General features: G+C 50.9%; 1 protein-coding gene across 2 annotated transcripts in view; it reads right to left on the bottom strand.

Moving 5' to 3' along the window:
* Positions 1-618: 618 nt before the first annotated feature.
* Positions 619-16,750, bottom strand: part of NKD1 (NKD inhibitor of WNT signaling pathway 1) — a 100,311-nt gene continuing 84,179 nt past the window's right edge. The window contains exon 10 of one of the 2 annotated variants that reach the window (XM_055366037.2): positions 619-16,644. In XM_055366037.2, the coding sequence (XP_055222012.2) occupies positions 16,055-16,644 (590 nt within the window). In that variant the 3' untranslated portion in view covers positions 619-16,054. The remainder of the gene's footprint in view (positions 16,645-16,750) is intronic. The other variant, XM_055366039.2, reaches the window with a different exon arrangement.

Raw genomic sequence — 16,750 nt, 5'->3', positions numbered from 1 at the left:
CTCCACCTCCTGGTTCAAGCGATTCTCCTGCCTCAGCCTCCTGAGTAGCTGGGATTACAGGGATGTGCAACCACGCCTAGTGATTTGTTGTAGTCTAGTAGAGACAGGATTTCACCATGTTGCCCAGGCTGGTCTCGAATCCTGACCTCAAGTGATCCACCCACCTCGGCCTCCCAAACTGCTGGGATTACAGGCATGAGCCACTGCACCCGGCCCAGATTGGCATTTTTAAAAGTGCTTTTTGTCTGCAGTGCGGGGACTGATGGGAGACAGCATGGCCAGTGGAGGAACCGTCCCCAGGCTGGGGAGAGCCGACAGGACTCTCTGCTAGGGTATGGAGGGGATGGGTAGAGTGGAAAAGGTCTCAGTAACTGGAGTGATGAGGGAAAGAGGAGTCAAGGATGGCACCCAAGCTTCTGGTCTGGGTTACTTGTTGGATTGTCTTGCCATCTGCTGAGCTAGGAGCAGGTTTTGGGGTAAGATGATGAGTTTGTTTTGAGGCATGTAGTTGGGACTCGTTGGCAGCAACCTAGAGACAGTCATGGCAGTGGACGAGATCCCAAGAAGTGAGTCCACGGAGAAGGCCAGGCAGCCAGCACTGAGATCTGAGCAACGCCACTATTTTTAAATTTTTTTTATTTTGAAATAATTATAAATTATCAGAAAGTTGCAAACAAAGCCCAGTCAGGTCCCATGTACCAGTTTCACTGCCACCATCTTTAAAGGAGGATTAGACGAATCTGACTGCTAAAAGTGGCCCAGGGATTCTGGAGAAAATCCAACAGGTTTGCTATCAGGAAAGCAATTTCACTTACAATTCAGGTTTGACTGCAAGTGAAAGTGGTTGAAACAAGTGAGAAGTTGATTGCTTCCTCATATAATAGTCTAAATGTAGGTGTCCAAGCCTGGAATAGAGGTCCTGGTCCTGTAAGTTCTCAGGAACACAGGCTTCTTTTAGCCACTCCACATCTCTAGGGTGTTGTCCTCATGGTCCAAAATGGTGACTGGAATTCCAGCCATCACATCTGCTTTCCAGGCAGCAAAATGGAAGAAGGGGCACAGAAGAACAGAGATGACAATAGGTATAAACAAGCTCTCTTTTTGAAGGAGATTCCCAGGAGCTGCTACATGACACTTACTGTTGACTAGAGTTTAGTCACAAAATTTATTTGCGAAGGAGTCTGAGAACTGTAGTCTTTATTCTTGGGCTCAAAATCAGAGGCTCTATTACAAGGAAGAAAGAGTGTATTCAGGGGAGCAACTAGCTTCCTGTGCACAGAATCCAAGGGCAGAGGGTGCTCTGAAAGGGGGGATGTGTCAGTATCACAAAAACAATCAAGAAGTCAAGAAAGGTAGCAATGAAATGCCCAGTGGATTTAGGGGCAAGAAAGTCCAGTGGCAACTTGGTGAGGATGATGGCAATTATCCATCTGACCCCAGAACCCTTGATTCTGAGTGCCTAATGTTTTCCAGAGTCAGCTTTTGTCTAGTGGATGGGGCAGAAAGACAGAGGTGTTGGAGTTGAGGGTGTTGGACCAAGAGTGCAAATCCAGGCCACAGGTGACAGTACAGCAGCAGGAAGTGGAAATGAGGGAGTGAAAGGGACTCTAGGAAGAGCCAAGAGGGACTGACTGTGAGAAGGACAGGAATGAAGACAGAAGGAGACAGCAGAGTGTGTGGCTTCCATGGTGTGGCATTTCTGGGTTCACAGTGGGGCCCAGGAGTGAGTGGCTACACAAGAGAGAAAAGGAGGCCTTCCTGGTGGTGGGGGCCATAACATTGAGAGATCGGGGTTCAGACACCTGCGGAAATCACCCAGGATGCTGGCAGGGTGTCAGGTAGAGGTGGACGCTGAGACTCTATGGAGTTTTCCCAGTTACTTCAACACCACTCCCAACTTTGCTGCCAAAAGAGCCTGTTTAATGTTCTTGTGGTTGACACCTGCCCCAAACCCTGAATGGCTCCCCCATGGATTCTCAGGAAATGTCCAAACCCCTCACCTTTTCCTTTGAGGTCCTTCTATGATCACCTGGGATGGGTTATGATGCTTTCAACTCTAAGCAACAGGAACCCCAAGTAACAGACACTGCCTGTGCCTGGCTTGTATCCCCTGTAGGAATCATTTGTGTTTGCTGGTCCAATTTCCGACTGCCAGTACCTGCAATTCCACTGAAGCCTATGCCTATGCACAGAAATAGCCCTTGACCAATGACTGACAAGGATGGGTGGGTAAATACCTCAGCTCCCTCCCTGTGCAGATGGGATAACTCTGAGGTATGTTCCACGTGGGCTCCTGGAGTGGAACTTCCCTTCCTTTTCTGCCTCACTTCCCCACTCTCCTCCCTGTCTTTCCCAGGACCACCTCAAAATCAACAACCTGCTCCCTGAGTCTTCATCTCAGGATCTCCTCCTAAGAAAAACCAAATAACTAAAGTGCAGATGCTGGCTGGCTGCCAGGTCATGTATAAGTGCTTGCTCAACATCATTCCCAAGGACCCAGCACTCTCTGTGTGTGCTCTGTGGTCCTCAGGCTGTAGCAAGATGGCCACCACCATGACATGTTACAAGTTCCTCAACAGACTTCCCTTCAGATCTCATTGCCCAGAATAAGGTCACACATGATCTTTCCTGAATCAGTCACTGGCAGAGGTGAGGGCTTTGCCATGTCTGGCTTAGACGAATCACCTATGGACAGAAAGGATGATGGGGTCAACTACAGAGACCACACCACCATCCCATCACGTCTTCTAGTATGACTCTACCACTGTAGATATGTAATATAGTGAAAAGAAAGAGCTGGTTGATGCTCCTTGCCAACCAGCTGTGTGTTCTCACGATCTCACATTCATTCATTCATTCACTCAACATGCACATATTGAATGTTGACTGTGTCCCTGCTAGTTACTGGGGCTGGGGACGTGGGAGACAAGAAAAGCACAGAGGGCTGAATGTGGTGGGGTCTGGGTGGCAGAGGCATGACCCTGGGGATATCCCGACCCAGCTGTTTTGCCATCTGAAATGTCCCACCCCACTGTCTTCCCTTCAGGATCATACCTGCCCCCTAGAGCCCCTCTCCTCCAAGAGGCCTTTTCTGATTTTCCCAAACCAGGAGCCCCCTTGGGTGTTCCAGGGTGTTGTTCTGGGCTGACACTGCCTTGGCTGGCTCTCAAGTGTCCTTTCATGCCCATTACGAGTGACAGTGTTCTTGTTTTCCCCATTAAGGCTCCTAGAGGGAGGGTACTGTGTCCCCAGGTCCTGAGCAACAGCCAGGCAGCTCAACCCTGCAGGGCTGACCCACAGCCTGGGTGGACCCGCCCGGCCCCAGTCCCTGCCTCCCAGCACCTGCCACAAGGCCGCCTCCTCCCCACGCCATGTCTCCCATCAATTTCTTATTTCATAAAAATCAATTTCTGTCCCGTTTTTGCCATGTACATAAAAGACTGTGGCATCAATTAGCCTTCGTTCTCTCTCTCCCCCTCTCTTTTTCTTCCTCGTCTTTTTTGGAAACCTCTTTGTAGGGAAAATCTCATATTTCAGCAATTTGCATTATCCACACACTCAGCTTTGAAGTTCTAAGTTATGGTAAGAAAAGGACCCACTTATCTGCCCATAAAAAATGTTCAAAGCTTATAAATTCCCTGAAACAGATGTACATTATCATTGGATTTGCCTTTCTTTTTGCTAGAGCATGCCTAATAGAGTTTCGGCCGCCCCCTGGCCCCCTTCCCCCGCCCCCGTTAGCATCTTGTCTCCACAGAAGCCCGCTCCCCACTGGGCCAGACCGACTTCAAAGGTCCCAGGCTGTCTGTTAGAAGCAAAGCACAAAGTGGGAACATAGGGGCCTTTTAAATCCCCCACGTTTAAGTCAATATCATGCCTCCCTCCTTTCCCCTCTCCTGGCAGAGGGACATAAGTCAGCCCTTCCCTTTCTGCCTTCATGAGAGCCAATTCAGCAACTACCAGAGAGAGGAAATCGGGGCCTCTTTCTCTCCCAGTCTCTCTGTCTTTGCCCTTTCTTTCTTGCCAACTTTTCTTTTTGTTCTTTCCCTCGCTTAAGAAGATGTTCGGCAGCACGGAAGGTAGTGCTGATCCCACATGTAAGCAAGCAAGCGGATCCTTGAGCGCTTTCATGGGTAAGAACGTCATAAACAACATGCATCCATTTGGTCGTCGTGGGATCCTACCAAGAGAGCCTCCTCTCCGGGCTACTGTTTCCAATCCCTTCTCTGCGTGGTGGTGGCTAGAGTGTCACATCCTCTCTCTCCCGACTGACCTTCTAGCTTCCTGATGTGTCTCTTGGGGTGACGAGCAGACTCTCCACCATTCAGGCCCCCAGGTCCTGCCCATACCGGGCCTCCCCGTTGCCAGCTGTACCCGGCCATACAGGCCTACATCAGTTCATCAAGCGTTCACCCTCCATCCACCCTTGAGGCCCTTGTACCAGCTGCTCCCTCTAACTTTCCACCTGGCTAATTCTTCCTCACCCTTGAGGTCACCCCCTAAATGTGGCTTCCTGGAGAGTCCCTCTGCAGTCCCCCATCTCCATCATGTCCCCTCTGTTATTCCCTCCCATGTCTCCCCAGAAGTTATCGCAGTGGATAAAAATGTCATTTCTGGGTGGAAGCAGTCCCCCCATCCCCCACACTAGATTAAAGCTCCACAAAGGTAGGTAGAGATGATGTCTGTTTTATCGAGTGCTGAGCATGGTTCCTGACACATAGTACTTGATCACTAAATCTTTGAAAGTACGGATGAACAGAAAGCCTGGAGATGATGGTGGCAAAGGCCAGCCAGGCCTGAGCAGGTCCTTTCTGAGCAAGAAGTGCCAAGTGTGGGTTTCTCTTTGCTCTGCCCACGTCTTGCCCAGAAGCTCAGTTTTGGCAGCTCCTTGCCACTGGGGGGTGGTCACACCACAGAGACTGGCCTGCAGTCTAACTAAACTGCTTAGCAAGACGGGGTGAGATACTCGAATGCCAAATTCTTTCTCCCCAGTGAAGAAAGGAGGGAGGAGGGAAGGAAGGGAAGGCGGAAAGTTCACATGCACCACACTGGAAATATTCTGGCCAGGAATTTCTGGACCAAATCACAATCAGATGCTGCCTTTTGAGGACAGAGTCAGAGGAAACGGAATCAGGTGATGTTGGCTAAGATGGCCAGGGGCCCATCTGGAGAGGATCTGGCCAGGGGACTTGAGCCACTCAGAGTCACCCTGGGCCCCGGTACCTAGATGTGCTGAGAGCCCACAGGCTGAGCCCACTGACACCATCTGAATATCCCCAGGAGGTTCTGGGTTTCCAGTCTGTCTGCATGCTGCCACCCTTCTCTGGTGGCAGCATCAACATTCCAACAACTCTCAGCATCAGGAACCCGCAAGAGGGGTGCCCCTTTTCCCATCTGTCTTTATGAATTCTATCAACAAAGACACATGGAGTGTCAACAGCAGGCCATGTGCTAGGTCCCGCTGGGGGTGGGTGGGGAGGCCAGGAATGTGTTGTCCTTCAGTCACTCAACAGACATTGAACAAGCACCTGTCTTTGCTGGGCCTTTGGGATTACAAGATAATCTGGTGAACAAGTGCTTTGGTGGAAACCAAATAATTAGAGGCATAGATAAGTACATACGGTGGATCCTCACCCTCCGTGGATTCTGTATTTACGAAATCGCCTATTCACTAAAATTTGTCTATCACCCAAAATCAATACTCATGGTGCATTCACTTCATTCGTGATATGCGCAGAGCAGTGAAAAGTTTGAGTGGCCCGACAACATGTTCTCAACTGAGGTCGAACAAGATGATGCTCTGCTTTCGTGGTTCAGTTCTCATCCTATACGCAAACATCCTTCTCACAGTCTGTTTAGCATCATGCTTTGTGCATGTTTGTGCTTTGTGTTGGTGATTTGGTTGCTTAAAATGCTCCCCAGGCATGGCGCTGAAGTGCCATCTTGTGCTCTTAAGCACAGAAGGCTCTGATATGCCTTGCAGAGAAAATATGTGTGCTAGATAAGCTTCATTCAGTCATGAGTTATAGAGCTGTTGGCTGAGTTCAATGTTAACGAATCAAGAATATATAGTAAATTAGGCATCTTTAAACAGAAGCACACATAAAACAAGGTTATGCACTGATTGGTAATGAAAATGTTGTGACCAGAAGCTTGCAGGAACCTAACCCTGTATTTCCCCTAGGATCAATAGTTCAGTATGCGCTAACTCAGTGTCAGAGGTGACTTTATAAGATGTAACTACTGCGATGAGTGAGAATCAACTACAGTTACAAACATGATCAATGTTATGAATGAAGGGGACCACAGGGCACCCTGAGAGCTTGGGGCACCATCTTGCTGAAGCTGAGGTCTCGGCCACACCAGCAGCCCCAGCTCCCCTTGCCTCATGTGTCCCTGGACTTGGCTGGAGTAATGGCAGACAAAGGAGTAGGACTGGTCTTTGTCAAACTGTATCAATCCCAGCAGGCTCCTGGAAAGGGAGGGTCATGTGGCTAGCATATGTCAGGCTTATGTTTAACCCTACCATGCATTAGCCACAAGTTAGGTAAGTTGCTTAACTGAACTGTAACTCTGTTTCCTCGTTGGTTTCCTCTCAAGGCTGTTTTGAGGACACTAGTGAATGTGGGCTGGGTGCACAGTAGGCACTCTGTAAGTGGCGGATATGGCATTGTGGACTCCTCAGCGATCCTGCAGCTTAGGAGTTGGGCAAGGACAGATCCAGATGTAGGGTAGTCAAGCATTGCTCCAGAGGCCACCTCTTTCCCCAAGGAAGGCACTGCTGGCATGGCTTTCAGGCTGCCCATCCCCACCACTACCCCTACTGTTTGTAGGACTTAGAGCTGCCACCCCCATAGTCTAGCTTCAAGCCAAGGGCAGTTTCATAATACAAATATGGTATTGAAGGCCAGAGACAGCAGGGGCTTGTCCAAGTTCACACCACAAGTCGGGTCTGGAAGGAACAGAGTGATCCCATCAAACTTGAGAGGGAAAAGTCATGTCCTCAAGTGTTTCTTGAGTGTGTAGCAGAGGCAGCATGCCACAGCAGCTGTCTCACAGGGGACTCTGCAGCCGGGGTGGGGGACAGGACTGCACCTCCTTTCCCATGAGCCTTCTGGAGTCACATTCTCCTAACTGCAGCTACTGTTGCTGTTTTACTTATCGAGGGCCTATTACGTGCCAGGCTCTGTGCTGAACGCTTCATGCCCACTGGATCGTTTACTCATAACAGCTCAGTGAGGTAGTTACCCCAATTAGCCCCATGTTAGAAAAAAACACCAAGGCACAGAGAAGGTAAGTCACTTGTCCCAGGTCACACATCTAGGAAGTAGTAGAACCAGGACTCAGCTCAGGTCCAAAGTCTCAACCATGGGCCAGTCTGCTCATCTTAGCCAAGCCCCCAAGCTGCATTCTGTGGTCCAGCTACTGGATCCTGCAACCTTCTCAGACTCTATCCATGAAGCCAAGTGCACAGGATCTAGGACATCAGGTCCAGAGAATTTGGGGCCACATCTTCCTGGACCTGCAGATGGGCAAGGACCAGACTCCAGCCTGAACAGTGAGATGCAGCCCAGAGAAGTGGGAATCCACAGACAGAGCCTGGCCTGAGACTCCTACTGAGACTGCCCATGTGGCCACTCGGGGAGTTCCCATCCCCTGCCTGATCAGCAGTCTTTCTGCTTCCCCCTCCAAGAGAGCTGGGGGCATTCATCCAGGAAGCCTGATATGTAACAAACTCCTTTCCCATTTCTTGCTTTGCTTAAATCTCCAAAGTCCCTGGAGCTGAAGCCAAGCAGGCCTCATTAGGTCCACTTTACAGAAAAGCAAACTGAGTCTCAAAGAGGGGAAGTCACTGAGCCAGGTACAATCCAGCCAGTCTTTTGAGTTGGGGCTTTCCACCTATCTTGGCTGTTTAAGGAGTGCTGGGCGGGGTCTCACACAGCCTGGGACCCTTTGCTGGGGGTTCCAGCCCACCTTGCCCCATCTAAAGGAGGAGTGGGGCCACACTGTGAGGGTCTCCAGGACTGCCCCGAAGACTTCCCCATGAAAGTCCTCCCATGCCTGAAGCTGCTCCCTTAGCCATCCTCCTGTCTAATGCTCTGCCCTGAACAGGTTTTTAAGTGGCATCACTGACCTCCAAAACTTAGGTGCTTGAGGCTGCGCAGGGGTCATGAGCTGAATCGCATCAAAGCCAGGCCTCAAAATCAGGCTGAGAGGGGCTCCGGGCGCAGGAAAAAAGGCATGTGCACCATTGGAAGGGGCAGGCGGATTGCAGCCATGTGGGAACGGGAGCCTGGGGTAAACCCACTTTCTGATTTTTATGAGAAAAGCCAAACATCCAGGTTTTTAGGTGAAACCCTCAGATTTTGGAAATTAATTAAAAATTTTTGAAACCCTTGATGGGTCAAACATGACACATCGATGGGCCAGGCTAGGTATGGTCCCGGTGAACAGAGAATTGACTTCTGGAGGCTTAGAGTGGGCAGGGGACAGGAAGGCAGGGCAGAGTTCCAGACTCCACAGCTTCCTGGGGAGTGTGGCTCTGAGCAAGTTGGCCTCAGGCCCACTCCAACCCCTCTACCAGGCACCAAGAGACATAGTTCAGCGCCGACCACTGAACTGGCCATGACAGGCCTGCTGATACAAGCAGACCACCCCCGCCAATGGCCTCTGTGGAGTTACTGACCAGTGTTGGAGGTTGCAGAAGCCCCCTCTCCAGACATCAGAGATGTCAGCCTCCCCCAAGTCCTTTGCAGACAGCTGAGGCCATGACTGGAAAAAGGACCTGCAAGCCGGTCTGCGCTCAGCTTTGGGAAGAACTGTCCATTTGGACTCCACACCCCCACCTGGAGTCTCAGGTCTCCCATCTCTAAAATGGGAAGAGAAATTCTAGCCCTACTACAATGTGTGGCTGACCAAACTTTCACTGATTTCCAAGGAAAGAAAACAAAACAAAAACAAAGACAACACAATGAGGTTGTTTTTTTTTTCTTTTTAACTTCTTTTGGTTTTTCTTTAAACAGTAAGGGACTGCAATTTTCTATTCTTTTTCTAATATCCTTATTTAGCAAAATTAAAAGTTGGCGATGATGTGTTGCTTTCCCAGACTTTTATTTGAAATGTGACTGCTTTGTAAAACTCCAGAGTCAAGGACTCATAGGCATGAGGATGTCATAAATTAACAGGAAAGGATGAGAAATCTCCACTCCACTCCCTCCTCCCTCCCTTGATCGCTCATTCCCTCTCTTCCATTCATTAACCACCCACTACATGCCATGCCCTAAGGAAGCAGCTATCTAAGAAGTCCCTGCCTGCAGGGGCTTTACAGACCAGGAGGAAGGCAACCCACAGAGCCAGGATCCTGATAACCACTGCTGACTGCCCCTCTGCCTAGGTACCAGCTAAGGTGGCTCCAAAAAGTGAGGCCTTGCTGGGAAGGAAAAAAACAGCAAAGGTCAGCTTGGATGAACCCACCCAGAATTTTGCAATCAGAAATATCTAGAAAAGAGTTATTTTAGAAGAACAGGGGGATGCCAGGGCTTGGGGACGAGGAATGATGTTTTCAGTGCTTAGGGCCCCTGGAGGTCTTGGTCTTCCTGCTCAGAAGCCCAGGGAGTCCCAGGTTGCCTTCTCCAGTGCTCGCCCTTGGTTCCTGGCAGTTCCTCCAAGGCTGTTGTACTTTAGTCCTTCTTCTAATCCTTGAATGCTCCTTCCTACCTACCTCTCTCCCTGATGTAGAGGCTGGGGAAGAGCTCTCTGAAGGGTCTGACCAGATGTGACCCCAAAACAAACCCTACTAGGGGAAGGACAGGGCCCCCATAAGCTTGGAACCAAGCCTGAGTTTGCAGTACAGCAAAATGAGACAGCTGGTAGTCGCAACAAGCCCTAGTCCCCAAAGGTGGCCTTGACCAAGGACCCCCAAGCAAAGTGGGAAGACTGGGAAGAGAAGTTTTCAAGAAAGACATTCATATCTCCCTAATTTCAGACCCTAGTCCTGAGCCAGAGGAGGGAAGAGAGTGTGTGGTCCATGCACCAGGGGCCACTGTGGACCCACCTTAGTTGGAGGACCTTAGGGGTCTCACTAAACGTGGCCGTCTTTCGCCATCTGTAATTTTAGGATGAGGGAGGAGAGGTGGGTTATCCAGAGGCCAGATGACAGGGCAACTAGAGAAAGAACTCAGCCCAAACACAGAGGGCTCTTACTAAATCCGCCAGCCTCATCCTCTGCTGCAGCATGGCTGCTTGCTCTAACATCCATGAAGTTTTTGGAGGTCCCCGGTGGGGCAGGGGGCAGGTGGAGCTGTCTCTGTCTCCCCTACCACGTTAATGCACATCCTCCTCAAGGCAGGGCCACTGGGATTCCACCCCACGTGCACCAAGGCACAGGCAACAGGACTCTCAGAATGTTATCTATGGGCCCAACCACAACACCATTTCCTGGAGGTGTGGAGCTTGTGAAAAACACTGATCCCTGCACTTCACCCCTGACCCACCTCAGCTCATCTCTGGGGGTGGGCCTGGTATCTGCATTTCACATGCTCCCTGGGGGATTCTTACGGCCCCTGAAGTTAGGCATTTCCCTCAAATCGGGCCCTCTGAGGTCATTTGGGGGAAATTGCAAGGCTCTAGGGGCTTAGCTGGGCTGCCTAAGAAGTCACCTGGGGGCCTGAAACATCATGATGCCTGGGCTACACCCCAGACCCACCACTCAGCATCATCAGAGGTGGGACCCCTGCACCAGTATTTTGTGAACTCTCCCCAGGTGATCCCAAGCATTCAGGGGATGAGAATTACTGGTGTGAGCATCCCCTCTGCCTCCCCGACCCATTGCCAACAGGCTGGTCAACGCCAAAGTCATGTCTAAAGGGCCTCATGTCTAGATAGGGATCTGTGCCAGGCTCATGGGCTAAATGTACCAGGATTCTTCTACTTTGTGGGAGACAGTGGAGGGAAGAGGAATCCCATTGGCTGGTCAGCTGGAGACAGGGAGTCTCCAACAGGCTCTGCCATTTTCTCCCCAGGGTCCCCGTCTGCTACTGGCAAATGGGTCTCACCTATTCCCCCTTCTCATGCTGGAGGCAGATGCTAGGTATAGAAAGCCCTTTGCAGGGAAATACATAAATCAGGAAAATCATTTGGGGGTATGAGCCCCTGAGCAGAGGGTTGGGGTACAAACGACTGCTGGTTTGGGAGATGATGAGACCGAACATCAGATCAGAGCCCCACACAAAGGTCCTGACTGTGGCAAGTGAGCAAACTTTTCATGACTGTGGAAGAGTGTCCTGAGCACAGGTTTTAGAAGTTAATAAAGCGTGTGGCTGAAACATCTGTCTTTGCTCTGCAAAATGAGGCCCTGCACACATCTGGAGAAGGGGTGCGTGTTGGGGGCTGGGTGCAGCTGGTCTGGGGAGGCCGAGGCAGGGGCCAGGAGGGTGGGTGCTGGCGTGTGGCTGGACAAGGGGCAGACTGCCTTGGGGTCTTTCGGGTGTGCAGCGACCAGGTGTCTGCTGTGTGGCAGGTAGCACCATCTTTAACGAGGAGGTGAGGGTGGTGGGTAGAGAGCGTTCACAGCCTGCTGGTACTCAGCACCTCTCAGGGGTCCCCTTTCATTCCTGAGAGCACTGACAGGCCTCACAGAAGCCAGGTTATTAGTGCTGGCATCTGACAGACACACCAAGATGCAGGCAGGCTTCCCCTCCTCCTGCCACACTTCAGAGGCTGCCTTCCCTCTAGCCCAGTAATAATTTGAGGTCTAAACACTGAGAAAACGGGGCTGCAGGAGTGAAAGAAACTGCTCCTAGCTGTTTCCTTTGCCAAAAAGTGTAATTAGCATGGCTGGATGTGAAGTGCAAGAGTCCCCTAGGCTCCTGACCCCCGGGCACTCCCAGGAGATGACAGCAGGCCCCAGTAGCTGGGATCCTCACCTGGCTGTCTGCCTTAAACACACCCAGTCCTCGGTACCCAGTGACAGATCAGCAGAAATCGGCATCCTCTCACCAGGAGTCTCCCCAGGGGAACCCCCATGCTCAGAGCTCAGGGGATGGGGCAGTGGCAACTGCTCCTCTGGAATGGCCTTCAGAAGATTTGCAAACAAGACCAAACCTCTCACCCATACCAGCCTGCAGGAAAATGTGCTCAAAACCTCACCAGCAATCATGGTTTCCCCTTCTAATTTTCCCTCCTTCCTTCCTTCCAACCTTCCTTCCTCTCTCTTTCTTCTTCTTCCTTTGATTCCTCATTATTCAGTATAACCTCTTTATTTATTTGAGATGGAGTCTCACTCTGTCGCCCAGGCTGGAGTACAGTGGTGCAATCTTAGCTCACTGCAATCTCTGCCTCCCAGGTTCAAGCGATTCTCGTGCCTTGGCCTCCCGAGTAGCTGAGATTACAGGCACACACCACCATGCCCAGCTAATTTTTTGTATTTTTAGTAGAAACGGGGTTTCACCATGTTGCCCAGGTTGGTCTCGAACTCCTGACCTCAGGTGATCCACCCACCTCGGTCTCCCAAAGTGTTGGGATTACAGGCGTGAGCCACCGTGCCCGGCCAGTATAACCTCTTTTAGAGGTCATGTACAATCGCATCAAAATTGAAATCACACTTGCTCTTGAACTCTGCAGTTCCACGTGGAAACTTTCTGTCGCCTGTGCTCCTGCCTGTGGGCACCGGGAGAGCTGTGTGCAAGGACTCTCAGCACAGTGTTCGCCAGAGCCTGGGATGAGAGATGACCCTTATGACCACCAGGAGGGGATGGGGCAAGCTGGTGACAGCACCTCTAGTCACAGAAGGCTGAGCAGCTGTTAGAGAGAAGGGGGCAGAGCTCTATGACCTAGGGAGGGAGATCTCCAAATATATTCAGTTACTGAAAAAAATAGCATAAGTATGAACACTATGCTCCTTGTGTAAAAATAAAAGGGTGGGGTGGGAAGAGGATTAAGCAGTAACTGCAGGGTTCCCCCCCTTAAAAATAGATCCGAAATAAATATTGCAAAATGTCAGCATTTGTAAATTCTGGGTGGTAAGTTCACAGTTAATGTTACACAATTTTCTGTTTCAAACTTTGTGTTTGAAATACTTTAAAAATTAACAAAATGCATATGGGAAGATATAGAAATGCATTTATTCTGGTAAAGAACAGCTAACACTTTCACGGTGCTCACAAGGGACAGGCACTCTCATGATCCCCGCCTTTATAAAGGAGAAACTGAGGCACAGTATTTCAGTTGAAGCACAGAGCTACAAGGAGGGAGTCAGGATTCGAACCTAGCAAGCTGGCACCAAAGTCTGTGCTCACAACCCCTACATTACACTGAGGGGCCCTAGGCCACACCCAGAAAGTCGGCATCAGGGATGCTGGCAGGCCTGGGATGGATGAAAGTTTACTTTTTACTGTACACCTTGTATATATACTATTTGAATCTTTTACATGTGCACATTACTATTTTTTTAAATAATGTTTTTAAAGTTGGGCAAGTCCCAGTTACCAAGAAGTAACAGAATCCTGACAGGTGTGGAGCTTAGGGAGGCAGAGGAACTGCTCTAAAACCAGTAGTCTCAACTCCGGGCTGGCCTCCAGGGTTGCAGCAATTCGGGGCCTGGGATGCCATTACTTCCTGTCCGATCTGCACCCCTCCCCTCCTGTCTTCCGGTACAAACCCCACCCCCTTGCGGCAGGTTGGCCACGTGACCCCATCTGGGATGTCATGATTGGTCCAGCTATGGGTGCCCATGGGATGGAAGCCCAGCCAAGCAGAATCCTGCCTTGGGCTTTACACTAACGGAAGGTCCTTTTTCTTATGGTTAGGGGACCCAGAAGGCCAGCAGCCAGGGTTCCCTGACAAAAGCATGTAGTTGAGTACAAGTATCAATCCGAGGGACAAGAGGGAGGGACAAGAACCAGTCTCAGCTGCATTCACATCCTGGACCCTGTCATCTCAAAGCCAGTTCCCTCCCTGCCTTCCAACTTGGTTTCGTTCACTTTGGATTGAGTTGCGTTCTCACTGAACAGAAACCCACAACCCAAAACAAGGGCAGCCCATGGCCGTGATTAAGCTCTGCACCAGTGGCAAAGGGATCGAGTGGGAGACCAGAATTCCAGCTCTGCCCTCTGTGCGGCCTCAAGGGAGTTATGAACTTCTGAGCCTTAGACATGCTTCCTGAGCTGCCACCAAGCTGCCTCATGGGGCTGTCCTAAGGATTAATGTATTAATCCAATCCCAGGCACATCAGTCATTAATAAAATTAAGAATACGGTGACAACTAAGCCCACTACCTTTGGAAGTAACTCCTTACTAACTACATTAAACCCAAACTCGAGGCTCTGGAAAAGAGGATGCCAGCTGGGAGACAAAACGGCAGAAAGCAGGGTAGCTGGAGTCACTTCTTCCTCTTGAGTCCCCCTAGATTCTCTCCGCTCTCCTCTCTGACCTGGGAACATGCCCGTGTGACCCACATCAACAAGCTCCCTTGGCCCGGTGGCTTCCAGCGGCCTCAGCCAATGGATTGAGGGGGCTGGGGGGCAGGAAAGCAGGTCAGGATATTAATTTCCCTGGAGGGTCCCCATGACTGGCTGCATCCTTTAAGCAAAGGTCACAGCTCCTTCAGGTGCCCCTCTCACTCCTCCAGCAATCCTCTGTCTGCTAAAGATAACTCCTTCCCCACTCAGGCCCAGGGGTGGGAATGGCGCCCCACACTGCTAGCCCCAGGGTTCTGCACTCTCATGGGAGGCTTAGCCCACACTTTGTAAATACTGCCTTTATTAAGCTCTGCTCAAATTACCCAATTTGAGTGTGTACTCTGCTTTTCTCTGAGACCCTGGCTAGCTGACTGGTTCTTTTTCAGGTTTCTCCAGGCTCTGGCCAGACAAAATCCTTCTCTGCAGAGGATGCTGCTCCAGGGTCCCAACTCTGGCCACAGTCCCCTTTTCCCACCAAGCTTCTGTACCCCAGCAGTTCTCTCCAAAATCCATCAGACCCCAAAACCCGAGAATGGACCTCTGATGAAAGCATCTGAGAGCTGTCCAGCCCCAAAAGGAGACAAGCAGGGTCACATCTGGGTTCCAGAAGCGTCCAGGGAAGCAAACCACTGATTTATACACACCAGAAAAGATACCTGAGAGTGTATATTTATAGAAAGATACATAGAAATGGACAGATGGCATCTATCTATAGATACAGAAAGCTCTGTTAGAGAACCGTGTAGGTACGTATATATCTGCCACAACCTCCACCACAACCAACAGCACACAATTGCCTGGATCTTGGAAAACCACGCTTGTTTAAGTGGTTGGTTCCCTCCCTAGCAGTTTCCAAAATGAGAAGGATGGTCTCAGGGATAGTCCTTAAATACGTGTGTGTATCACTGTAAAGTAGAGAGGAGAAGAAGGAGAAGGAAGAGAAGTGGATTTTCATGTCGTGCATGGCAGAAGAGATGGGACTCTTGGGGAAAAGGGCTTGATTCCACTGGAAAAGCATGAAAGACAACTCCAGAAAAGACAGCTAAGGTTTCTAGGTTGGGACATAAAAACACAACAGCAAGACGTTCGCACTCTGCAGTCCACTGAAATCCCTTGTAGCACATAACAATCAGTTAAGGGCAAAATAAAATCAGAATAATACTAAGAGGTAGCAGCTGTTTATCTTCTCGGAGATTTCGAGGGTCTCTGGAAGCCGGGCCAAGTAAGGGTGCTCTCCTGGAAGAGGCTGGGGTGGGGCAGAGTTGAGGCTAAGGGCTCCCTGGCTCTGGGAAGGGTGTGGGCTGATCCACACAGATGCTGCAGATCCCGAGCCCCGAGGGAGCCTCTGCCCATTACAGGCCACTCAAAACCAGAGTCATTTCCTGGGCTAGTTATGCAGTCCCCACAACATATAAATAAAAGTTTAGTTCTGTGTTTCCATAGATCTTCTACATGTAGGCTAGCTAAATATTAGTGGAGTAACAATAATTATTAATAACAATAATCATCATAATAACAATAATTAATAGAATAATAATGCCTTGGGGTGTCGGGGGTGGGGTCCTTCATATGGCAGGGTGGGGCCCTGGGGAGGGGCTCTATGTCTGGTAGAAGTGGTGGTAATGGTGGTGATGTTCATGGTGGTGGTGGTGCTCATGTCTCTGGACCGGCTGCCCGGCCTGGCTCTCGTACACCACCAAGGCGGGCAGCTCCCGCAGGTGCTCCCGCCCCAGGACAGGGCCACCTGAGGCCAGTGGTGCCTGCAGGCCCCGGCAGCCCTGCTGGCTCTCCTTGGCTCGGTGCTTGTGCTTCTTGTGCCCAAGGGGGGCTAGGGAGGGGAGGAGGGCCGGGCTGGCAGCCAGGTGGGCGGAGGGGGACACCGCAGGGATGGCGGGTCCCAGAGGGGGCTTGTTTCTTGCCCCTCTGGCCACGTGGCCCACACCCACACTCTTGCCCTGGGCCTTGGGGGACCTCACAAAGTGCTTGCTCCCGTCCTGGGTGCCCCGGAGCCGTTGCTGGAGCTCTGAGACCTTGGCGATTGGGGTGTCAAGGAAGTGGAAGGAGGCCGGGTCCACGCCTTGGGGCTTTCGGTGTGGGACGTGGATGGCTTCCGGCTCATGGGAGCGAGATCGAGTGGGATTGGAGGTGCGGGGGGGCAGTTCTGACTTCTGGGCCACGGAAGGGGAGCCTAGGAACCAATTCAACAGACATTTAATGAGCACCTACTGTGTGCTGGGGCTTGCGCTATACCCCAGACATCACCCCCGCCCCCAGTTCTCCAAAACCAGAGCTAC

Source organism: Gorilla gorilla, chromosome 18 (genome assembly GCF_029281585.2).
Source record: "Gorilla gorilla gorilla isolate KB3781 chromosome 18, NHGRI_mGorGor1-v2.1_pri, whole genome shotgun sequence".
In the NCBI taxonomy this organism is placed as follows: domain Eukaryota; kingdom Metazoa; phylum Chordata; class Mammalia; order Primates; family Hominidae; genus Gorilla; species Gorilla gorilla.
This window is presented reverse-complemented; position numbering and strand designations above follow the sequence as displayed.